This window comes from Lacerta agilis, chromosome 3, assembly GCF_009819535.1.
Source record: "Lacerta agilis isolate rLacAgi1 chromosome 3, rLacAgi1.pri, whole genome shotgun sequence".
Taxonomy (NCBI): Eukaryota; Metazoa; Chordata; class Lepidosauria; order Squamata; family Lacertidae; genus Lacerta; species Lacerta agilis.
Genome location: NC_046314.1, coordinates 15,298,852 through 15,324,469, shown reverse-complemented (window position 1 = coordinate 15,324,469; position 25,618 = coordinate 15,298,852). Strand labels below are relative to the sequence as shown.

The 25,618-nt window shown below is 44.8% G+C and overlaps 1 protein-coding gene across 1 annotated transcript; it reads left to right on the top strand.

Annotated features, from left to right (window-relative positions):
* The first annotated feature begins 1,522 nt into the window (after nucleotides 1–1,522).
* On the top strand, nucleotides 1,523–23,909 carry BFSP1 (beaded filament structural protein 1). Its single transcript, XM_033142900.1, has 8 exons — nucleotides 1,523–2,011; nucleotides 3,970–4,030; nucleotides 13,117–13,212; nucleotides 15,679–15,771; nucleotides 17,819–17,926; nucleotides 19,462–19,682; nucleotides 20,825–20,910; nucleotides 22,074–23,909. The coding sequence occupies exons 1-8, from the start codon at nucleotides 1,641–1,643 to the stop codon at nucleotides 23,033–23,035; spliced, it is 1,998 nt and encodes a 665-aa protein (XP_032998791.1). The 5' UTR covers nucleotides 1,523–1,640; the 3' UTR covers nucleotides 23,036–23,909.
* The last annotated feature ends 1,709 nt before the right edge of the window (nucleotides 23,910–25,618 follow it).

The window sequence follows — 25,618 nt, the reverse complement described above, 5'->3', positions numbered from 1 at the left end:
TGATTTTTCATTTAGATACTAGATATATATCTCAATCCGAACAATCAACTCTTTTAGTCAGTGCAGTCTGCCCCACCTTGAGGACACGTCCAAAGGACATCTGAGATGGAAATTGTACAACACAAGCACATATTGCTATTGAATCTGGATGGGAAAAGGTGGAAGATGCTATCATTGCACCCACCCACCCTTCATTGACCCCAATTCATCTCTTCCTCTGTTGTTACCTTCTTCTTCTTGTTATTGTTCAGTTGTTCAGTCGTGTCCGACTCTTCATGACCCCATGGACCAGAGCACGCCAGGCACCCCTATCCTCCACTGCCTCCCGCAGTTTGGCCAAACTCATGCCAGTCGCTTCGAGAACACTGTCCAACCATCTCATCCTCTGTCGTCCCCTTCTCCTTGTGCTCTCCATCTTTCCCAACATCAGGGTCTTTTCCAGGGAGTCTTCTCTTCTCATGATATATTGAATTGGATCCAGAACGAACCTTCAGTGAATAGAAGGTCTTCTGCACCTGGGAAGGACTAGATCTAAGGATGGCTCCTGCTGGACAAAGGAGGACAGAGGATTTTTTTAGCCGAACCCCTTGTATTTTATTTATTTTTTGTGCAAAAATGTCTATCCTGCCAATGTTAGCTGGTGGGGGGGGGAGAGAATAGGGGCTTGCCGATGACTCTCAGCACCCTTAGCAAATGACAGTTCCCAGGATTCTTTGGAGGAAGCCATGACTGTTTGAAGTGGCGTCCTAGTGATTTAAATGTCTGGTGTGAGTGTTGCCATGCTATAAGGAAGTCCTTAGGATGAAACAGGGACGCGGGTGATTCTGTGGTCTAAACCACTGAGCCTCTTGGGCTTGCCAATCAGAAGGTCAGTGATTCAAATCTGTGCGATGGGATGAGCTCCCGTTCCTCTGTCCCAGCTCCTGCCAACCTAGCAGTTCGAAAGCATGCCTGTGCAAGTAGATAAATAGGTACCACTGCGGCAGGAAGGTAAACGGCATTTCCGTGCACTCTGGTTTCTTTCACGGTGCCTGAAAGCAAGATGAGCGCCGCATCCCCATAGTCACCTTTGACTGGACTTAAAAGTCCAGGGGTCCTTTGCCTTTACCTTAGGATGAAAACATTCCTCATCCCTGCACCTTTAACAAAAAAAAATGAAGCCAGCATCCCAATAGGCATCAATGAAATGTGACATCCTCATGCAAAAATCCCTGACTGAGATGGACAAAAAAAAGAGAAAAAAGCAGTGGAATGTTTTGAACGCATCCTTTAAAGCCACACAGCTTTTGTTTTCTGCCTCTCCAGCAAAAACAGGACATCTCCCTCCCTTTGGTTTGAATTGGGTCTCGCACAATTGAACCAGACGGAGAGAAAGAAAGCACCAAAATGCTGACAGGATGGAAACACCGAGGTCGAGAAGGTGGGGCCGCTGGATTTTATTTAGTCTACTGCATCTAGCTAGGGTTTTAGAATCCTAAACTACAGAGAGGCAGTTCAGTCCTTGAAGGTTGTGGCAGGAGAGCTGAGCGCATCCCCTTTCTTTCCATTCCCAGTCCAAGAAACATCGCGCCATCAAACTGGAGAGAGAAAGGGAATGGCAAAGGGGATCTCTGGGCCCGCACACATCCCCCCAGGCCGCCATGTACAGAAGCAGCTACCTGCGTGAAGTTCGCAAGGAGAAGTATGAGAGGTCGGATGCTTTCGAGGAGCTGCCCCAGTCACCTGAGTTTGGCAGCTTCGCCCAAGCTCAGGGCCTGGAGAACCTGCAAGAGCTCAACGAGCGATTTGCCAACTACATCAACCGGGCCCGGGTCCTCGAGCAGCGCAACACCATCTTCCGCAAGCAGCTTGAGACCTTTCAGCGCATGGATGAGCTGGCCGAGCTGGAAGAGGCTTTCGCAGCTCAGATCGACCTCAACCGCCAGCGGGTTCGCGAACTGGCCTCCGACAGAGCTAAGTTGGAGCGGGAGGAGAAAGATGCTCAGCGCATGCTGGATGAGTTCCGTAACAAGTAAGTTGGCTGTGGGCGAGAGGGGAGGGAAACACTGTGACGGAAACCAGAGTGCATGGAAATGGATGCGGGTGGCGCTGTGGTCTAAACCACTAAGCCTCTTGGGCTTGCCGATCAGAAGGTTGGCAGTTCGAACCCCCACAACTGTGAGCTCCTGTTGCTCTGTCCCAGCTTCTGCCAACCTAGCAGTTCAAAAGCACACCACCACAAGTAGATAAATAGGTACCGCTGCGGTGGGAAGGTAAACAGCATTTCCGTATGCTCTGGTTTACGTCACGGTATTCCGTTGCACCACAAGCGGTTTAATCATGCTGGCTGCATGACCCAGAAAGCTGTCTGTGAACAAATGCTGGCTCCCTCAGCCTGAAAGCGAGATGAGTGCCGCAACCCCATAGTCACCTTTGACTGCAATTAACTGTCCAAGGGTCCTTTACCTTAACCTTTATAGAATAATGTGGTTGGAACTCTCTGCAATGTAGGCATCACAGCTAAAGAATCCCTGCCAGATGGCCATCCAACCTCTGCTTTAAAAACTCTAATGAGGGTTATTCTTAACTTTTAGTCAGAATTTCCTTGCTTGGTGTTTGAATCCATTGATTCAAGTGCTACCCTCTGTATTGGAGTGATAGATAAGGCTGCCTGTGGTTTTTGAAGGGAAGTAAACACACACACACACACACACACACACACACACACAATCACTAGGTGGTGCCTGTGTATGTATTCATGAACGTGGCTATATTCTGAACCTATAGAGCCCCAGTTAGATGCATGTGGCTTAGATTATGAGGATAGAAATGGAGATGAGGTGGACCACGTTCACCACCGCTCCTTGGAGCAAAGGTGGGTTGGAAATGTAATGAACAAACAAATGAATAATAAACCCGCTGCATGAATTGTTAGGGACCTGGTTTTGCAGGTTTAGATGCTCCACTCTGCACTTGGCATTGATCGGTGGGTAGCAGAACCCCAAGAATTGTCGTATCGAAAGTGCATGCTGTACAACAGTGTATAATTATTTTCAAGGAATAAATACCTCGCACAACACTTAGCGATCTTTAGGATGCCTTTATGTCAGGGCTGGCAAAACTTTTTCAGCAGTGCAACAGATGTGGCTCCCCCCCCCCAATGCACATGCTGTCACGTTCCAGCCTGGCAAATGCCAGTGTTTTCTAACCCCCACCCCCATTTCCCTATCCTCGGTAAGGAAGAGACCTTATAACAGTTCAGAGGGCCAGATTGAGAGGGTGGAGGGCCACATTCAGTCCTTGACCCTGAGGTTAACCCATCCCTGTTTTATTTTGTCTACACTCGTGGTTCCCAACAGGGGGGCAATTTGAGAAAAAGTTATTAACAGTGAATGGCTTTTTAGGCTTCCCCCACATGAATAGGAGTTCATTTTTTGAATAATAAGAATTATATGTCATGGGGATCAGGATTTTAGAGATGCTTAGGTGGGGCATGGCCAAAAACAGCTTGGGAACCACTGGTCTACAGCAACAGTTGCCAGTTGATAATCTCAATCTTGACTCCTGACACACACAAAATTGCCCTTCTTTCCCTTAAATTCTTTCATCATGTTCTCCCCCCCTCTTATGTACCTCACTGAAAACAAAGACTGGATTTTCAATCGATCCACAGAAGTACAAGACAACTGACTAAATAACTAACTAATAAAAAGATAACAAACTAATAGCAGGGGTGTAACAATTATCAGAAACACTGTCCCCCCACGATGATATTATACCTGGTTTTCAAAACATTTTTGTTCTATCTTGTAACTTCTGTTATAATATTATCAATTTTTTTCGTTATAAATGAAAAATCATGACAAATTGTTTGTTTCTGCCATTATTCACTTTTACCTGGAAACAAAAAGCAGAACACTGAGCCACTTACCCTTTTCTTTTATTATCTTTATTATTTACATTTCCCTTTTTGCTTCTCTTTTTCCGTAGATATAGAAATGAATGTGAGTATCAGCAGATGTTGAAAACTACTCTTGAACGACTCAATAAGGTAAGTTCACAATATCAAAGACTATCTGCTTCCCCTCGGCCAATGATACTTTCACCTGGTGTTCCTTGTTAGCAACCATGTCATGGGCACTGTTCAATTGCTGCCAGCAAAAACCAGGCAGTCACATGGCACACGTATCACCATTTTGAAACTGACATGCTTACTTTAGGTGTAACAAACTGCATTTTTCTAACAATATTTAGTTTATTTATCTGAAAAATGCATAAACGGTCCTTTTTCCAAAAAAAAGGATTCTAGGAAATATTTATTATTATTATTATTATTATTATTATTATTATTATTATTATTATTATTATTATTATTATTATTTTAAAAAATGCAGAAACAAACTACAAACCAACAATACAGTCCAACAAAAATAAGGGGAATAAACTCATTCAGTAACATAATCTGAAAATATCATCCTTTAAAATGCTTCATCAAATCAAAAACTTTTAACCTGGTGCTGAAAAGAATACAAATTTGACCCTAGGTGTACCTCTCTCAAGAGGCTATTTCATATTTGGAGCCACCACAAAGACCCTCCTAACTTTTGTTACATTATGTACTTCTGTTCTGAATATGAAGCAGAAGGACCTTATTTGAGGGTCATAGTGCACCATAAGCTTGTTCAGAAGGAGGCGTTCCTTCAGTTATCAGGGCCTCAAGCCATTTTAAGCTTTAAAGGTAAACACCACACCTTGAATTGGGCTGGGTCATGAACAGAAAGCTAATGTAGTTCATCTGGAACTCATGTTTCAGCCCATCGTTCAGCCCGGGCACTGAGGTCCAGCTCTGAGGGCCTTCTGGCGGTTCCCTCACTGCGAGAAGTGAGGTTACAGGGAACCAGGCAGAGGGCCTTCTCGGTAGTGGCGCCCACCCTGTGGAATGCCCTCCCATCAGATGTCAAGGAAATAAACAACTATCCGACTTTTAGAAGACATCTGAAGGCAGCCCTGTTTAGGGAAGCTTTTTAAGGTTTAATGTTTTATCGTGTTTTTAATATTCTGTTGGGAGCTGCCCAGAGTGGGGAAACCCAGCCAGATGGACAGGGTATAAATAAGTTGTTGTTGTTTGTTTGTTGTTGTTGTTGTTAGACATGGCTCCATCTAGCAAAAGAAGCCAGAACTTTGGCAGCCAGATTCTGCACTGGTTGGAGTTTCTAGATGCTTTTCGGCCCCACATATAACACAATATAGGAATCCAACCTGGATTACTGTATCCAGGTGGGCTATTTCTACTCAGCTGATAAACCACGTAAAGCTGGCAGAAGATGCTGCAAGCCACTGAGGCATCTTGGGTCTCTAGTGATAATGTAGAGTTTAAAAGCATTGCCCCCAAGCTGGGCACCTGCTCCTTCAGAGGGAGTATCGGAAACCGCAAACTCACAGTGCTTCCATCTTGTCGGGACAGTTTATGAGTCTTCGTCCATCCCATTGCCCAGATACTAAACTAAGGCAAATTGAAGGAGAACTTGTGGATCCTGTGAAAACAACCATGTAAGAACTGTGCAGGTATTATGAGGGCATGTGCATGCACACAGAGAAGCAAACACACACGCTTCCTTTAGAAAAGCATTGAATGAGCACGTTCTGGGTAGCTAAAGGTTCAAAAGAAAGGAAAAACTCTGTAGCAGATTACATCACAGTCAAGTTTGTACATCAGCCATAGCCTGTAAAATACTTTATCAGGATTGTCTGTTTAAGGAAAGGATCCATTCTATATCTGTACAACACTAGGCTCTTGCACAAACCTAGTTTCCATGGCAAACACATAAAGCCTCCTGAGAACAGATTATTTTCAAATGAAATCTGAAATATGCTTTTTTGGACAGGGGAGATAAGGTCTTTGTGCTACAGAACTTGATACAGCAATGGACATAGCTGAAAAACATTGTTCTCCTTTGAGAGGAAATTCTAATATTAAAATTAAATAGATACTTTATCCTACTGGGCTCATTTCTTACTTATGGGCTGAAAGAATGGACCCTCTTTCCTATTTTGGATGGCTAATTTTTTGCTTTTGCTATTTATCTTCCTATTGATGCTTTAGAGTGCCTTTTCTACCTCTTTGGCAGATAGATTCTTCTTCAGTTTAATTGAAATAATTACCAGCATTCTGTCAATTATATTCTGATGTGTCGCTCCCCACCATGCAAATGAACCAAAACAGTTTGCTACATGGGCAATCTCCACATTTGATGGAATCTCAATGTCTTTATTCCTTTCTGCCGTGCCTCAGTTCTGGTCTTTTATTATCTTTCCCCCTCACTTTCTTTTATGCTAGAAATGGGTGGATACTGTCAGTTCTAATTTGATTTAAATAGGAACTAGAGATGAGAGAGAAATTCAATTATGTTCACATCGAAAGCTAAACCTACCTGATCCACCCTTTTTAAAACAAATTGCAAACTCAAGGACAGCCATACTTCAAAATTCACACTTCTGAATTTGGCAGTGCAGTTAACCAACTAAGGAATGAGTACAAGAATGCATTACACTGGAGTAAAATGTTCATACAAATGTACATATTACTGCAAACAGCATACTGGTGGGTTGTCTTTTGGGGGGGTATGTTATTTTAGGGGGAATTGCTTTGCAGAAATGTATGTTATGCAATATTGTATAGAAATGTGTATATTCCAGTGAACCCTCCGGATACAAATTAAATTCATTCCGGGGGTCCGTCCACAACCCAAAAAGTCCGTAGGCAGAGGTGCCACTTCTGCGCATGCACACAGCACGATCGAGCACTTCTGTGCATGCACGCGGCTCGCAGAGCGCTTCTGCACATGTGCATGTGCCGAAACCCAGAAGTATACACTTGCAGGTTTGCTGTGTTCATAACCTGAAAGTTACATATCCAGAGCAGTACGTAACTAGAGGGTCCACTGTATATATTATTATATTTTTAGCTTTTATGATCATAGAATTATAGAATCATAGAGTTGGAAGAGATCACAAGGGCCATCCAGTCCAACCCCCTGCCATCAAAGCATTCCTGACAGATGGCTGTCAAGCCTCCGCTATACAAGTGCCTCTTTAAAAGAGCTGACCCACAGCATGACTGGCAACCATCTTCTTTTCTTGACAAACTGTTGCCATCATAAAGAAAGTTTTCCACAGTCCAATCCCTCCTCCCCTTTGGCATTTATGTGCACATAAAACTCTCTTGACTCATCAGCTCCCCTCTGAACCCCCCCCCTCACCCAAATATCTGCTATGAGCAGTGCCGCTGTCAGACGCAGAGGTGCAACAGAGTTGTTGCGCTGTGCAGGTGCCAACAGAGGGTAAAAGAAACATAACAATTAAATTGTGTATTGGACATATGGCTGGTGTGACCAAGGGTTCATTTGTTTGCGGGTGTAATTCAATCGAGGAAGTAAACACTTTCCTCTGACATAGGCTGACCTGTCACAAATTGTAAATATCAAATGGTTAATGCAATTCCCACGATGGCAGCTCAGAAACAAGCCATTAGATGAAATTTGCTGCTGGAGAACATTTGTAAATCAGCCTGAATAAATATCAAAATTGCCCAAATGCATTTGTTCCTAGTGCATCTGCAAACACAAAAAGGAGTCGCACGGTTCAAATTAAAAATCAGTGGTACCAGCTCTTAGAAAGGCAAAGCAATGAGCACATACTGTCACCTTTTTGAGAGGAAGATCACAAACACCTGGCTTCATTCATGCACACAAATAGGATGGAAGCAAGCCTTCCAGTCCCCCCCCCTACCTGTGCATCATACGAAACAGGTGCAGAACAGGCATGAGAAGGACAGGATATAAATCTCTCTCTCTCTCTAACTGAAATAAGCTGTTTATGTTTTTGCTTGCAAATGTTCAGCTCTTCTTAAGCTGTTTTTTTTTAGAGGGGGGAATGCTGCCTAATATATACATTTTTACAAAGCAATGTGCCCTAAAACAACACCGTTTCCCCTAAAAACAGTGTGTTATTTTCACTAATATGTGGATTCCTCAGCATGTGTGCATTTTTCTGCTTGGCTGGATAACTGCATTGCAAAATAATTGTAAAGGCTAGCTGATTGGGTGTGTGAGTTTTGCTTGGTTTTGTTGTGCAATTTATTCTTTTGCTGTATTTGAAGTAGTCTGAAGTACAACATCAAATTAATGGCCTTCTGTTAGCCAATATACTATTGAAATTTTATTTGTTTGTTTGTTTGTTTGTTTGTTTGTTTGTTTTATATACCGCCCTCTACCTGGAGGTCTCGGGATGCGGGTGGTGCTGTGGGTTAAACCAGAGAGCCTAGGTCTTGCTGATCGGAAGATCAGCAGTTCGAATCCCCATGACGGGGTGAGCTCCCGTTGCTCGGTCCCTGCTCCTGCCAACCTAGCAGTTTGAAAGCACGTCAAAAGTGCAAGTAGATAAATAGGCGGGAAGATAAACGGCGTTTCCGTGCGGTGCTCTGGTTCGCCAGAAGCGGCTCAGTCATGCTGGTCACATGACCCGGAAGCTGTACGCTGGCTCCCTCAGCCAATAAAGCGAGATGAGCACCGCAACCCCAGAGTCGTTTGCGACTGGACCTAATGGTCAGTGGTCCCCTTTACTCTTTACCTTTACCTGGAGGTCTCAGTATCTGGGCAATGAGATGGACAAAGACCCAACCAGATGGAAGCACTGTGAATTTGTGGTTTCTGATGCTCCCTCTGAAGGAGGAGGTGCCCAGCTTGGGGTTGCTTTTAGACTCGGCATTATCACTAGAGGCCCAAGAGGCCTCAGTGGATTGGAGCATCTTCTACCAGCTTCACTTGGTGTTTTGTACGCAACAGTTTTTAAATACAATGAACTTAATTTTTCTGAAGGTCAAAATTCAGACATTTGTTGCATTTTAATTGGCTACACCTTATGCACTGAGACACCATTTAATCACACCCATCACCTTTAGGCTGGTGCATTAAAACCAAAGGTTGCAGCAGATTGTCTGCAGAAGAGCTGGAAGTGTTTTGCTTGGCTAGTTTGTTTCTGAGAATGTGGACTGGAAACTGTATCCCGAGGGATGTACATGAGTAGCTACAGAAATCAGGACTTGCCAATGAAAGGAAGCATTAATCAACAGCTCTGCAAACCTGTCAGGTTCCTGTCTTGTATCTATCGCTTGTGGGAAAGAATGCTGATTAATCACTTGCTGAAATCACCTTTTAGGACTAGGAGTCTGGGGAAATTATTGCACAGAAACAATAATGCAAAGGGTCAGGGGTGGGGAGACTCATGGGCCAACATACTCCAGTCATGTTCTACTTCTCACAGGTCTGTGTGCTCCTGCACACCAAGGATCAATGTATGAGGTGGCACGGCTGGCTACAGTGACAAGGGAGACCCAGATTCCCCCTGAATCTTGCAAGACATTACCTGCTCTTGTTTTGCCTTGTGGGATCTTGGGGAGAAGGTGAAACATCAGCCGAGGAAGAGTCTTATCATTCACCAAACTAGGCCTTTGTTTCCCACAATGAGCTTACAGGACCAGGCATTGGGCTCCCCATATCTCAACTCATGCAAATAATAGACCAATAAGACTGGTTTTGGGATCAAAACAGGCCACAACTTTATTGAATACTGATGAAAGAGGTTTGGCTTGGACATGGGGCATTCTAAATACTTCCGGCCTGCCCGCTGGAAGTGACGTGTGGTCAATCCAGGTGCGGGTTCCTAAGACTTACATCAAATAGGGTGACCCCCGCAGGGACCGCCATCTGGGGGAGTGCCTTTGGCCCTGGCCCCGCCAGGGCATGCAGACATGGCCACTCCCCCATCATCCCTTTAAGGGGATACCCCAGCGTTTGGAGGGGCAGGCAGAGACTACAACCTCCTCTCCATCCAAAAACAAAGGATTGCCCCAATGCCCAACCAGTTGTGATGATTGCTATGAGGTAGGCAAAACCACCGGGTCGGTGCTAGTTAGCCCGGTGGGCAAACTCCTGTCCGGCCCCATAAAGAGCGGCAACCACTGTAGCCACAGCAAAGTCATTGACTATCAGCTTAAACCAAAGGTGGGTGGGTGGGGAAACCCGGCGAAGGAATGAGCAGGTAGTGCCCCAGGTGTGGGCTGCTTAAATGGGGCAAGGGGCGGATCCGATGGAAGCCTACCTGCTCCATTGGCTCTGCCCCTGGTACAGCCGGCGCCCCCAGACTGCATCCCTATTCGCCAAAGCAGGGTGCAGGCTAGGATCCGGTTCCTGACAGGTGGAGGGGGCTTAAACCCTCACCGCCTATCAGGGAGGGCACTGCTGTTCCAGTTCCCTCATCAGGGCCCCCCAGTGAAGCATCTGCTGCCCTGCAATGCCGCCACACCAAGAGGGGTGATCAGACTTCCCCAGCAACCCACACTTGGTTTAAAGTCTTTCCTTGAGGCTCTCCGTGGTCTCTGGTTTCAAATGGCTGGAGTACAATTTGACTCTTCTTGATTGGCTCTTGGTTGTGAGGTGAGGTTCAGTAGGATGCCCTTGTGGTTCTGAGCTAATGCACCAGCACTTGGCCACAGTATGGGCAGGTGGGGCCAAGCCTGCTGTCATACACCTCAGGTTGCCAGCGCATGGCCCTCACCACACTGGGTCCTCTCTGCTGGTCAACTCTCAAAGTCATTCCTCTGTAGGTGTGCTGGGATGGGTCCCCCCCCAAAAAAACAGAACACCTAGGTTCGAAACAGAAAACAGACCCATGCTACGATGCAATGCCAAGCCTACTTACCTTGCTGCAACCTATGAAATTATGGCCTCCTTTAACTCAAGCATCTGTTTTGATCTGATCGTTACCCAGCCCTTGTTTTGGGATCAACCATGATGCGCCTGCACCACAAATCACAAGCACTGGATCCAGATATATTTGTGTGCTCGCATTCTGATCCACATCACAAGATGCATGCGGCTAGATCGGTGGGTCTCGAATGAGTTTTGCTATGTGGCTGCATCTGAAGCCACTGTCAGAGATGCTGTTGCTCTGTGTGTGGCTTTCTTTTGCTGGATGAGGATGTTGGTTCATGAGAAGGAACTCAGATTATCCTGATATGTAAAGTATCTTAAACAAATGACACTGGCACACTGACTGCTTCCCCCACCCCAAGCCAAAATCTACTTCATTCTATATCAAAGCTTGCACTTATAGGTAGTGTCTGCCTCCATTTCCCTACATTATTTATTATTATTATTATTATTATTATTATTATTATTATTATTATTACTACTACTACTACTACTACTACCCCACCCATCTGGCAGGGTTTCCCTAGCCACTCTGGGCAGCACCCAACAGAATATTAAAAACACGATAAAACATCAAACATTAAAAACTTCCCTAAATAGGGTTGTCTTCAGACGTCTTCTAGAAGTCAGATAGTTGTTTATTTCCTTGACATCTGATGGGAGGGCATTCCACAGGGCGGGCGCCACTACCGAGAAGGCCCTGTGCCTGGTTCCCTGTAACCTCACTTCTCACAGGGAGGGAACCGCCAAAAGGCCCTCAGAGCCGGACCTCAGAGCTGAATGATGGAGGTGGAAACACTCCTTCAGGTATACTGGGCCGAGCCATTTAGGGCTTTAAAGGTCAGCACCAACACTTTGAATTGTGCTCAGAAATGTACTGGGAACCAATGTAGGTCTTTCAGGACTGGTGTTATATGGTCTCGGCGGCCACTCCCAGTCACCAGTCTAGCTGCCGCATTCTGGATTAATTGTAGTTTCCGGTTCACCTTCAAAGGTAGCCCCATGTAGAGCACATTGCAATAATCCAAGCGGGAGATAAGAAGAACATGCATCACTCTGGCGAAACAGTGAGCAGGCAGGTAGAGTCTCAGCCAGCGTACCAGATGGAGCTGGTAGACCGCTGCCCTGGACACAGAATTGACCTGTGTCTCCATGGACAGCTGTGAGTCCAAAATGACTCCCAGGGTGCACACCTGATCCTTCAGGGGCACAGTTACCCCATTCAGGCCCAGGGAGTCCTCCACACCCACCTGCACCCTGTCCCCAAAAACAGTACTTCAGTCTTGTCAGGATTCAACCTTAATCTGTTAGCCACCATCCATCCTCCAACCTTCTCCAGACAGGACATTCACCACCTTCACTGGTTCTGATTTAAAAGAAAGGTAGAGCTGGGTATCATCCGCATACTGATGAACACCCAGCCCAACTCCCCTGATTACCTCTCCCAGTGGCTTCGTATAGATGTCCATATAGTGCCAGTGGGCTCATGAGTTCACTATTTTGCTGCTGATTCATCTCTCAAAAAGTGATCGAAAAGAACGCAGAAATGTTGAGCAAATGGCTGGTCGCTGGCTTAGAATGTTCTGGTTGTGGTCTGTATTAATCTCATTCGCTCACAGTGCAGATAACAAGGCCCAGAGCAAAAGCCCATGCTAAGTTTTTATCTTTATCATTCCTGGCACATCAGCAGACCTGGCCAGTTCTGCATTCTGTGATATAATGGAAAGAGCAAGCATCTACACATTTTTGAACAGCACAGCAGACGCTTTGGATTAGCTTGTTGGGCCATGTCACAAAAGCAGTTCTCTTTGAATGGCTCCCCATCACATGTCCTTGCCAGGAATGTCACTGTTTTGCAACCCGTAAATATGATGGTTCTGTCTGAGCACTGGCAGCTGAGCGTTTGAGGCAGATAGCACATCTTGGGACAATGCTTGCCGCATGTGATTGGCTGTGCATGTGTAAAACTGGAACAGTCATTGATGGGTTGATTTTACTTACATGCAACTTTTCTACAGCAAGCTGTGCCCAAAGTGGTTCACAGCAAACATTCAAAACATTAAAACAGGGAACACTGGAAATACAGTGGTACCTCAGGTTACATATGCTTCAGGTTACATACGCTTCAGGTTACAGACTCCGCTAACCCAGAAATAACGCTTCAGGTTAAGAACTTTGCTTCAGGATAAGAACAGGAGGTCCCATTAGCTAAAGTGGTGCTTCAGGTTAAGAACAGTTTCAGGTTAAGAACGGACCTCCAGAACGAATTACCGGTAAGTACGTAACCCGAGGTACCACTGTACAAATATACAAAATACAGAATGTGATGGTAAATTCAAAATAACAAAAAGAAATGTTTTTATTACAGGAAGCCGATGAAGCTTTGCTGTGTAATCTGGAACTACAGATTGAATCACAGTTCTTGCAGGATGATGTTAATGCTGCAAAGGACAGATACAAAAAGGTAATTTCTGTGAGCTAACAGGGGAGCTTTGATTTCTTCTGAGTTTTCTTTGCCTGCCAAGACGTGTAGACAACAGAGAGTAGGCTCTTGACTTCTGGCTGACAAGGGACCTTCAGCCAATGAACAAAGTTCTATCTCCCGTTTTCTTCCCCCTCTATTTAGGGCACCTTCACAGTAGAGTGGTATGATACAGTGGAAGTTGATCTACCTTCTGGGGCTACAGAGCTGTGGCTATAAATAGAAAATCTTGGTGGAGAAACCCTAATGGGGGGAGGGGGGCAAAACAAGTCAATGGGGACTATGAATGGTCAGTGGCCAAAGAATGCAAGATGACTGATGAAGGAGGGGAGTGGAAAACCAGAAGGATAGATATCTGACAAAAGGTATTCCACAGCGCAATGTTTTGTTGCAGGTCTCACATGTCTAGAACAATTCCTTAATTACCTAGGATGGATCTACACACAGGTGTGTGTGTGTGTTTGTGTGTGTGTGTGCTATACATAAGTCAGAAATTAAATGGTTATAACAAAAGAAAAAAAACCGCTATGTGAAAATCGCTTAGATTTTTCCCCCCTCTTCAGCACTATCCGGTGTTTGCATGTTTATAACGCATTCAAAATTGAGCTTTTTGATTAATGTAGCTGAGTCCCTAGAAACTGCAAGGCTTTTCCTTGGCTTTAAAGGTCTGCAATCCTATTGCAGGTGTGGTGGTGATCTTTGAAACCAAACAGAGCAGATGTCAAGCACAAGCTGTAATGTCAATGTTGGAAAAGCATTGTTGTCTCCCTAGCCCTTTAAGTGAAAGAAACTAAGCAAAGCAATAAGGCCTTTATTGCAAGCAGGACAGATGGATACCCATCTACAAGATGGTGTGTGTGTGTGTGTGTGTGTGTGTGTGTGTGTGTGTGTAAAAATAATAATAATAGGCCACTACTTGCCTCAGACAATACTGAAGTACTACTGTCAGCAAACTACTTCAGCCTAACAGTTGTGTGAAAGAGGCCATTGCATCAGGTACTTCATTGCAAAACACCCTCCTACCCAAAACACAACTACCAAGTATACAGGATCCCAGTCCTGAGTGCCTACTTTTCCATCCTACAGTCAACTCACTCTCCTTGTTTGCATTTGTGGATACACGGTTGTGGCTGGTCAGGCCAGGACATTTGGCTACCTGAAGCAAAGGAGAAGATGTAGAGGTCAACCAGATCAGCATTTGAAAATTGCCTCAACACTGGGTGATGAGACCTGTGGGCAGCAGGCTAGTTTAGAGGATAAAAGGCAGGCACACACAGCTCTGTCTCCCAGCGGAAAGGAACCACTGACATTCTCAGTAGCAAAGGTGGAAGGATCGCCATTTCTTCCCCATATACTGCTTGAGGCAGCTGCCTCACTCTGCCTAATAGTCGGGCTGTCCCACCATTGCGTGCCAAGGCCCTGTGACCCACAGTTCCCTTATGAACAATAATTACATGGACACAATTATTTTGGCTTATGGGTTCAAATAGGCCACAACTTTATTGGTTTCAAATGTGAGCTGTTTGGCTTAGGCCAGGGGTCAGCAAGGTTTATCTTGCCTGGGCTGGATCAGTCCTGCAGAGATCCCTGCATGGGGCAGATGGCGCTCGCATGAGCATGCCCCCCCCCTGCGATTTCTGGCACTGCAGAAGCAATTTTTGGCACTGCGCTGTGGCGGTTTGCCGCCGTGCGAGAACGGGCAGCTCGATTCGTGGGCGGCTCGTGGGCTGGTCAAGCCCCATTGGGGTTGTGGCATGGACCTAGCCCACGTATGGGCATCAGACAGAATCCACACCCCCAGATCCCTTAAACTGGATACCCTTACTGAGGAGGGGCAGGCGAAGGCTACAACCTCCCATCCATCCAAACAAAGGCTTACCCAATGCCTAACCTTACAAAGCTTTGATGATTGCTACCAGGTAGGCGAAAATCAAATGTCTGGTGCCAATTTGCCAAGTGGAAAAAAACTCCTGCCTGGCCCCAACAATATGGCGGCCAACAGCCATCCATAGCAAGGTCATATCAGAGCAGAGCATGAAAAGAGGGTGGGTGAATCAGGAGATCCGGCAAAAGGGTGAGAGAGGAGGTCCTGCCCGGCTGTGCCATGGTTAAAACTCCCACGACCACGCCCCCTCCCGGTGCTGATTGGCCAGCGGGGCCAAACAGAGTGTGGCCCCGCCCAGCACCAGTGATGCAGCTGGGACGACATGGCCGAGGGCATCAGCTCTCTGCCCCCTCTGCCGGATCACAGTTGGATCTTGGATGCCTGTCCCCAATGTAACCCACCAGGAAAGGTGAGCAGACCTAGCCAATAGCAATCTCTGATGATACAGTAGTCTAAACTTTCCCTCATGGCTTTCTAAAGGAGGGGAGGGGAAGAGTTGAGAGGTCGAACGGAGATCCTGCCTTTGATTCTTTCGAATTTAAATCATTTTTGCTCTGCCACAGAACCTCATGGAAATACAGACCTATGTCAGTATTTTACAACAGATCATGCAAACGACTCCTCGCGTATCCACCATTGCAGCTGGAGCCAGCGAGGTAAGTGTTTTATTTCACTGACAATGTTTGTGGCACGTTAAAAGAAATGAGCAGAAGGATCCGATTTTCAAATAGTAGTAAAAGGGTAGAAGAAAAATGGGGTGATCGAGGATTGGTGAAGCAACGTTTGGAGGATGGTTATTCTTGGCGGACAACCATTGCACAGCAGTATATTGCTGTTCTTTTTAAAATAAATTTATTTTTGCATTTTACTCCCTTTTGACTCCCCCACCCCCAATTGTGGATCTTAATGTACTGATTTTCCCTTCTGCATCTCTTTCATAACTCTGTTTGTATAAATCCATAGCTCAACTTTTTACTACAAGTTTTCCACCAACCCTACCAATGTACATTATAGTTTACAGTAGCTTTTTCAAAAAAATTATAGACTTTCCCCGTTCTTTATTAATGACCTCCTCTTCCTGGTTTCTCATCCTGTAAGTTTTGCCACCTCGGCATAATTCGTCAATTCTGTCTGCCACTCTTCTTTAGTCGGAGTTGTACCATCTTTCCATTTCTGGGCTAAGAGAGTCCGTGTAGCCGTGGTCACATACATAAATAGTTTTGTCTGGTCCTTCAGAATCTCTGGTCCTACAATACCTAAAAGAAAAGATTCTGGTTTGTTAGAATATTGTATATGTATATTGCTGTGCTTTTACCTCAGTGCCATCGTCTTTCCCTGCCTTCATCTCCCCTCTGAGTTGAGCTCGCAAATGGGCAGCATCCACCCAATGGCGGAGGAAGGGGGTGGGGGGCGGTCCACCCCAGGTGCCATCCCTGGGGGGTGACATCAACTTTGCCCCCCTGGGACACTCGCCATGGGCGGCACCCCCTGGGCACTAGCCCCACCCCCACGGGCGGCAAGCCACGCCCCCAGGTGCACAGCATGTGCGCCGCTCCAGGTGCCAGAGCAGCTAGCTCCGCCTCTGCTTCCACCAGTCCGAGGAAAGTGACACACAGCCAATGTCTCCCAACCCACACCCACCAGCTCCCACCTTATCCATACAAAAATCAGGTTGATGCAATCCACACGCCACACCACTGAACATATTGGGGATCCATCTGGATCTTCACAAAAGTGTGTACACTATTCTGAAATACGAGCTGCATAATGGCAACGTTGTGTGGCGGCATGCAAAAAAAAAAAATCAAAATAAAATTCAAAAGAACAGCAACCCAGAAATTGTAAATGGCAAGCCTGGAAAGGCCCCAAGCTTGCATTACTTGGCTTTTTCTCTGGCTTCACCTACTGTTGGCCTCTCTGCCTTCCACCTTACGAGTCTGAAGGGGCATTCGCCACCACTATTCATGACAGAGTGATGGAGATCCTAGCCAAACAACTGCTTGCAGGGATTATCTGAAGCAAAGGTGCTCAGATATGTGAACACCCTTGCTCAAATTAGGGGGCCTCTCTTATGCTAAGTGACCCATCCGCCACAGTGTCATCCTTCCCCAGGCTTATTTATTTGTATCCCCCCTTTTCTCCAAGGAGTGCAAGGTTAGGCTGAGAGACAGTGACTGGTCAAGGCCACCCTGTGAGTTTCATGGCTGTGTGGGGACCAGAACCCCTGTCTCCCAGGTCGGTCTGTCCAGCACTCGAATCACTGCAACATACAGAGGAAGTGAGTAGCAGCGAAGGACGAGTTGTGGCATTTTCAAGGACATTTTGTCAATTGGTCAAATATCCCTTCTAGGTTTCCCAAGTTATTGATACGACCAATTGGAAATAAGGCAGTTCCGTGCATCTAAATATGTCCTTCCATGAAATCAACCTCGTTCTGATTCACTTTTTAAGAGCTGCCCTTTGAAATCCTGTAAATATTTCTTGCTTGTACATTAATGGTCTTTTGCTATTCATCATTTCACCATAATGTATATCCCTTCAAATCAAGTGCAATTTCTGAAAACCGTATGACTTTGATGGCACTCCTGCTGGAAGCACATGGCCTAGTCGTGCTTTTTTCACGTCCCTTTCCATGCATAATCAGATTTTCTGTGGTACTTGCACACAATCCAATTCCCTTCCCTCTTTCTGCTTTCATCTTAGGAGAAGCTGATAACTGAGAGGAGGATACCGATTCTTCAAAGCCAGTTGGAAGAATACAAGAGCATCCTATGCCAGCTCCAGGCTCAGAAAATTAAACTGCAGACTGAGGTACTTCCCCCAGAAATACTGTTGTGTTAAGCCTGTGTACACACTCCTGTTTAAACCACTGAGCCTCTTGGGCTTTCCGATCAGAAGGTTGGCGGTTCAAATCCCCACGACAGGGTGAGCTCCCATTGCTCTGTCCCAGCTCCTGCCAACCTAGCAGTTAGAAAGCATGCCAGTGCAAGTAGATAAATAGGTACTGCTGCAGTGGGAAGGAAAACGGCGTTTGTGTGCACTCTAGTTTCCATCACGGTGTTCCGCTGTGCCAGAAGCGGTTTAGTCATGCTGGCCACATGACCTGAAAGCTGTCTGTGGATAAACACCGGCTCCCTCGGACTGAAAGCGAGATGAGCGCCACACCCCATAGTTGCTTTTGACTGGACTTAACTGTCCAGGGGACCTTTACCTTTTTACCTACACACTCCTGTTTACTCTGCATCCAGTATGCCACCAAAACTGGTTTGGGAACCTGTGTACACATGCTGTTAGCCACAAACCATGTCTTCAAGCTCTTTGATCTCCTACTTTTAAGGCTTGCCAGGTTTTGGGAGATGGAGGGTCTGGAATGCTTTCTAGTGACAACGTGTAAGCCAGCTGTTGCTCTGGCTCTGCCTGCTCCTCCTCTCCCATGATTTCCCAACTTTTCCCCTCGTCTGCCTCTGTGCTGTGATAGGGAGGGCTATCAGTGGCCTTTTGCTATTATGGCTGTGCTCTGCCTCCGCCATGCTTTTTGTACACCAGTTTTGGGGAAATCACAAGCGATTGTGCATTGGCATCTGACTGATCTGACTGATCCAGGCTCAATGGGCCACTGGACTGATTTGGCAGGACTGTTTGTATGTTCTTATGATCTATGAGGGTCCTTTGCTTTGCTTTTCGTTTGTGTTTCTTTTTTGGGGGGCGGGGGTACCCAGCCTCATCCAGTCTGGTGTTTGAAAATATATTCCAAGGTTTTAAGGAGGTACACCTTAAAGTGAAATTAAAAGTGGTTTCATCTATAATTTACTCTTCAAGGCTACCTGAGTGGTGCCCATAGAACCTTTTTTTTAAAAAAAGTGTTCTTGCAGCAATAAGAAAGGAATAAAATGTGTTCACAGCAGGCAAAGTCTTTGCTTTTCAAGTGATTGATCGCCACCTGGTGGCAAATTTATATTCCACAAAAAAATGCTTTTTGGCGAAGGATTTTTGCTTCACCAGATTGTCACGTAACCTAATCTGCAAAATACTTGCTTCCTTGTCTCTGAAATTACTACAGAGTGCTTAAATTTTATCAAGCTTCTATACTCATTAAAACAATCTTTAAAAGATAAAATCAGAGAGCTCACGCTGATGCCGTTCGCCATCTTGCCGTTCCGGAAGTCCAAAACTCAAGCATAACCTGTTTAGTGTAAATAGGCAAAGCACAGCCCTGGCTTAAAGTCAGTGAACTTATGACTGAAACAGGCCGACAGTGACCAGCTGAGAGGGTACCAGTGCAAAGTTTTCCAGGTGATAAATGCTCAAAGCCCTCTCTTTCATTTCTTTCTTCTTCTTTTAAACAGACAACAATGCTGGAACAGGCTATTAAAAACACCCAGGAAAGCTATGACGATGAGATTCAGTTGTACAATGAGCAGATCGACACTCTGAGAAAGGGCATCGAAGATGCTGAGAGGACCTTGGAAAAATACACCAACGACTGCCGCCAGCTCTCCATTTATAAGCAGTCTCTGGAGAGTGAACTGGAGCGCTACAAACGTATTATTGAAAATGAAGAAAGCAGGTGAGAGATTTGGGGGGCGCTGGAGATGTTCATGGGTTCAGTATATTGCTGTGTCTTTAAGAAGCCTCTTTCAAACAAACCAACAAACCAAAAAGTTTCCTATGAATTTGATGGTACCTTGGTTAATATTAACACCAAAGCTGGACCGCTCCTGCTATTAGGCAGTTATGTGGCTGCCTCATAGAGATGATGCAAAGAGCAATGGGCAGAGCTGCATCTAGCATGTGCTTTAGGTAAAGGTAAAAGGTAAAGGCAACTATGAGGTTGTGGCACTCATTTTGCTTTCAGGCTGAGGGAGCTGCCGTTTGTCCACAGACAGCATGACTAAACCGCTTCTGGCACAATGGAACAATGACAGAGACCAGAGTGCACAGAAACGCCATTTACCTTACCTGTTTATCTACTTGCACTGGTGTGCTTTTGAACTGCTAGGTTGGCAGAAGCTGGGACAGAGCAACGGGAGCTCACCCCGTTGCGGGGATTCGAACCGCCAACCTTCTGATCGGCAAGCCCAAGAGGCTCAGTGGTTTAGACCACAACGCCACCCGCGTCCCATGTGCTTTACTCATTAACACATCCACAGACTCAAGTGAGTCTGCTGCCCTCAGGTGTGCAGTCAGCTTCTTTGTGCAGAATGGTATTCCATGAGATCTATTCAAAATAAGTGAGGGTTGCCATATTTCGAATAGCAAAAAAGAGGACACATTTGAGCATTTCTACTTTCAACTATGGATCGCTATGCCGAGACTCTAATTTTACATACCCATGAAAAAGAGGACGTGTCTGGAGAAAAGAGGACATGGTGGCAACCCTAAAATCAGTAGGACTGCTTCTGTAACCTGTGAAATATTGCTGTGACGAAAGCATCCTCCTCTGTTTCTAATAATTCTAGCCAGCAAGGTGCTCAGGGAAGTGGGCATTGGAGAACGTGATGTCATAATACTCTCCATGCATTCAGCTTGAGGCAACACAAAAGAATAAAAATAACTTATTTGGAAGATGCCCATACATTATGTAGAGAAATAAACATCCATAATTATGCAGATGCTGTACCTGTTTTGTTTGACTTTGCATAGCCTTCATTCTTTTTCAAGGCGTTATTTCGCTACGCATTTATTATAAGTTGTTTCCCTCTGTTCCAGGTTGAATTCTGCCATTGTTGGAACCCCCGTGACACTATTTTCACAAAGCTACAAAATCACACAGACCCCAACTCTTGGAAGGAAAGGTAATGACCTAAGGCTAGGAATGGGGAAGGAATTAGATTCAGGTGCCTTTCAGGGCAAGCCTATTTATTTATTTATTATTATTAATTTTATTTAAGATTTTCAGTTTTATACATTTCAATAATTTTACAATCATTTTAACATTTCAAAACTCAACTTCCTTCCCCCTCTTTCTGCAGTTCTTTAAATTTGTTTTTTTTAATATATATATTCTGCATATTCCAAATTAGCTTAATTTACTCATATATTAATCTACTTTAAATATATACTCTTATATAACTGCAGGCTATTACAATAATCCTGCCAACATTCCTATCTGTTTACAGTTTATTTGTAAATATTCCATAAAACATTTCCATTCTTTCATAAAAAGTTTGTTATCTTGATTTCTTATTTTTCTGGTCAGTTTCGTCATTTCTGCATATTTTGTGTCCATTCTTCTTTAACTGGGACATATTCTTTCCATTTTGGAGCAAGTAACATTCCTGCCACTGTAGTCACATACATGAATAAATTTCTATACAGTTTGGGTAGTTCTGTCCCTATAATTTCCAAAGTCAGGGCAAACCTATTTAATGGAGTTTCCCTCTCACAGTTGTCCAAATCTCTACCCCTTCACTGCACATGCATTAAACAAACTGCAGAGCATGACAATTGCCTTGGATTTTTTATATATGTAGGAAGGTGCATATTTATGTATAGTGCAATGAATGCTTATGTTATTTGAAATGACAACTGAACATTATTACGGCCTCAGCCCAGTATATCTGAAGGAGCATCTCCACCCCCATCATTCAGCCTGGACACTGAGGTCCAGTTCAGAGGGCCTTCTGGTGGTTCCCTCAATGCGAGAAGTGAGGTTACAGGGAACCAGGCAGAGGGCCTTCTCAGTAGTGGCGCCTGCCTTGTGGAACGCCCTCCCATCAGATGTCAAGGAAATAAACAACTATCTGACTTTTAGAAGACATTTGAAGGCAGCCCTGTTTAGGGAAGTTTTTAATGTTTGATGTTTTATCGTGTTTTTAATATTCTATTGGGAGCTGTCCAGAGTGGCTATTATTATTATTATTATTATTATTATTATTATTATTATTATTATTATTATTTTCTGTTGGATCTCACACAATGGCTCTGTCCATTTCCCCTCCTTTCCCCTTCTCCACAGACATTACGTTGGTTGCTCAAGACATCACCAGTGCAAAGACCAGACAAAGAAGTCTGCCGAAGAAGTTCTCAAGGAGGAAGGAGATCACCACTAAAGACCTCGCCAATGGTGCTCCATCGGAAAAAATGTATGACCGGCCTTTGGAAGGCCTTGATCACGATCAGCTGGATTTCAAGCACGAGGGATTAATGATCACAAGCGAACACAGGCAGGATGAAGTTGAAGATGTGGAGCAAGAGAGGGCTGCAGAGGATGTGCCTGATGGAGCACAGATAAGCAAAGCTTTTGATAAACTGTGCAACATTGTGAGAGAGAGGATCAGATGCTACCAGAGACCGGAACCCAAAAGTGACTTCTATACTAAAGGGCGGTATGTACTTGTCACCGGAGAGGGAAGTTATGATGACCCCTGCTTCTACTCTTCACCCATCCCTTCTGGAGGTGGAATCACTGTCTCTGACAGCGAAGGTACGATGCCCAGTGGAGGTATTGTAGAACCAATATCAGAGCTACCAGAACCTCTTGAGAGCGACAAAGGTGAACTCGAAGCCCAAGAAACACAAGAGGGGCCCAAGATGCCGGAAGACCTGAAATATGAGTATAAACCAGAAGAAGACAAAGCAAAGGAAGATGTCTTTGAACAGTGGGGAAAGCCTGAAGGGAAACATGAAGAGCCAGCAAAACAGCTGGGGATCGAGGAACATGGGCCAGTGACCCCAATGGGTCCGAGTGACCGAACTGAAGCAGGCGTATACATAGGCAAGGAGTATGGCAGGGCAGGTGGCCTCTCTTTCAAGGAGCTGAGCCCACCAAGCACCATGAGTTATGAGAAAGTGGAAGTGGTGGAATCCATCGAGAAATTCTCGGATGACAAAATTCAGACGTACGAAGAAACTGCCATGATTGTAGAGACCATGATTGAGAAGACCAACAAGAAGAAGCTGGGAGACAAAAGCTCTTAATGAGCATCTCCAAAGCAGCCAGTTTGTCCAGCTGTCAGTCATTAATGTGGTGTGCTCCTCAAGGCTTCTTGCTGCTTAAAGTTATCACTAATAAGGTCAATGAAACTATTCCAGAGTGAGTGGGTTTGAGGACTGTAGCCTAAAGGCTATATTTTGCTTGAGTTCTTCCCAACCCCTTTCCGTCTTTGGATGGAATGATAAAAATAGTGGGTTTTGTTGCTTGGAATGAAGCCGGCTTGTCCATTAACAGCAAAATATTGAATTACATTGTTACACTTCTGAGATCTTAAACCTGATTCATGAATTGCCTGCTCTGGTGTGATCTGCTTAGAACAGACCCAATTATTAGCCATGATGGTGAAACATGTACACTGCCAGTTGCACAATGACTTCTCATGCTAACCCTCAATAACAAGAATGGCTCTAACCACAGGAGAAGACAGCCACACCACAGAATGCAAGGTATGAACCCCAAACAACTGGGTCTATTTAACTACCACTGCCACCCAGGTCCTAAACAGTTGTTTTGAATTTAGGTCTAGTACTTTTAATTTCAAGCCAAGTTGCCCCCAATCCAGTATGGGAGAACCAAATGTATCAAGATGGTTATAATCAAAATGTATAATCAAGGTGCCCACCTAGACTCCAGTGAAGTGGATGAATGCAAGGGATGCAGTGAGGCAAGCACAATCTCTTCTATGGATGCCACCAGACTTCTGCAACTGATCTGCACTGGGGCCAGTGTCTTCGATGTCATGGCATCTGTGTGACTGTGTCAAATGTCATTATTGGAATCAATTAACTTCCCTAGTGAAGTGTTTCTTGCGCCATACTGATATCTGTCTTTCTAATTATATGGTACTCCAACGATGTACAGTAGATGGGGACGTGTAGCTGATTTTCATTTAATAAATATTTTGCCTTCCATAGACAGTGTTTTTCAGAGGATGGGTGTTGACATTTAACCACAAAATCAGTATACAATAAGCAGCACAAAAACGGCGCACACAAATCTACCAAACCACTCCACGTATTGAATTCTATATTGGTAGTCCAATCAAAAAGTGAGCAATACAAGAAGACGAACAAAGAAGCCACAAACAGAAAACTCATTCAAGTTAGTACAACAGGACAATTTCAGTCTTTAAATGTCTTTAGCCAGGCTTCTATAGATATTGATGAAAATAGGTCCAGTCAGATGATACGCACAGATGTTAATAGATGAAAGCATCACATCTTCAATATTCCATCTGATTGGACTTGTTTTCATCTATTAACATCTGTGCGTATCATCTGACTGGACTTATTTTCATCAATATCTACAGGAGCCTGGCTAAAGACATTTAAAGACTGAAAGTGTCCTGTTGTACTAACTTGAATGAGCTTTCTGTTTGTGGCTTCTTTGTTTGTCTTCTTGTATTGCTCACTTTTTGATTGGACTACCAATATAGAATTCAATACGTGGAGTGGTTTGGTAGATTTGTGTGTGCCATTTTTGTGCTGCTTAATGTATACTGATTTACCATGAGTATTGGCAGCATAGGTTTATTTTTTCAGATTTAACCACAAAAGGCAGATTGGGGGGGGGGTGCATTGAAACTTATTAAAGCCACAACTAGGCTTCAAACGGCCTTTGTAAATGTTGTTAAGAGACACCTAAAATGTAATCACTGGATATGGATAGAGATGTAATACATTCAGGGGAAGGGGACAGGGCTCCTCTTTTTTCTAGGAGAGGGGCACTCAAATATTTTCAGCTTTAACTAGATGTGGGGGTGGGGGTGTCATACAAACGAGACTGACGTATGTACATCAAAATAGACTCAGATAGACTCACAGCCCTGGTCCAGAGGTGTTCTCACACAATATTGGTGAGGATCTCCCCACACTGAGCAGAGAATTGGTGCTATGAGCAGTGAAGGGAGAAGAGAACTTGGATTCAGTTCTTCCTCCTACCTCTTACCTGCCAAACAAGTGATCGGCACACTTAGACAGCATCAATGGACTGTTCAGCATCGATGATGCAGGAACATCTCTTGCCTATAGGTGGGTTCTAAATTTAGGATTCTTACCAGTGCAAGCATCATGAGTCAGTTTACCAATAGGGGCCACTCCTGATCCTACGTAACACAGCTGTAACAACTGGATTGTGCTGTGTAGCAGTGCAAGGATTAGGTTCCTATTTCCCTGTGTAATGGTGAAAGGATTGGGTCCTCCTGGCAGCACAAGCAAACCATGGGGGTCCACTCTGGTGTGGACACTGTGCCATGCTGCCACTTACAGCAGTGACTGCTTTTGAGTTTGAGTTGAGTAGTTCAAAACAGTTTGTTTGTCCTCTGGATGTGTGAGGTGAGAGCTGAAGAGTCCTGTGCCTTGATATAAGTTCTTACTGGAGGCAAAGTGTTGTGCACACCATTTGGGGTTAATTGTGGAGCACAAGGGGCAAAATGGGCAATAGCTTCACATGGCAGTTCTCAAATGGTGGATCCAATTTCACCCAGGAATATGTGGCCAAGTTGCTAGCAATAAACATAAGAAACTGCCACATATAATCAATCTAGCTCAGCCTTGTTTACACAATGA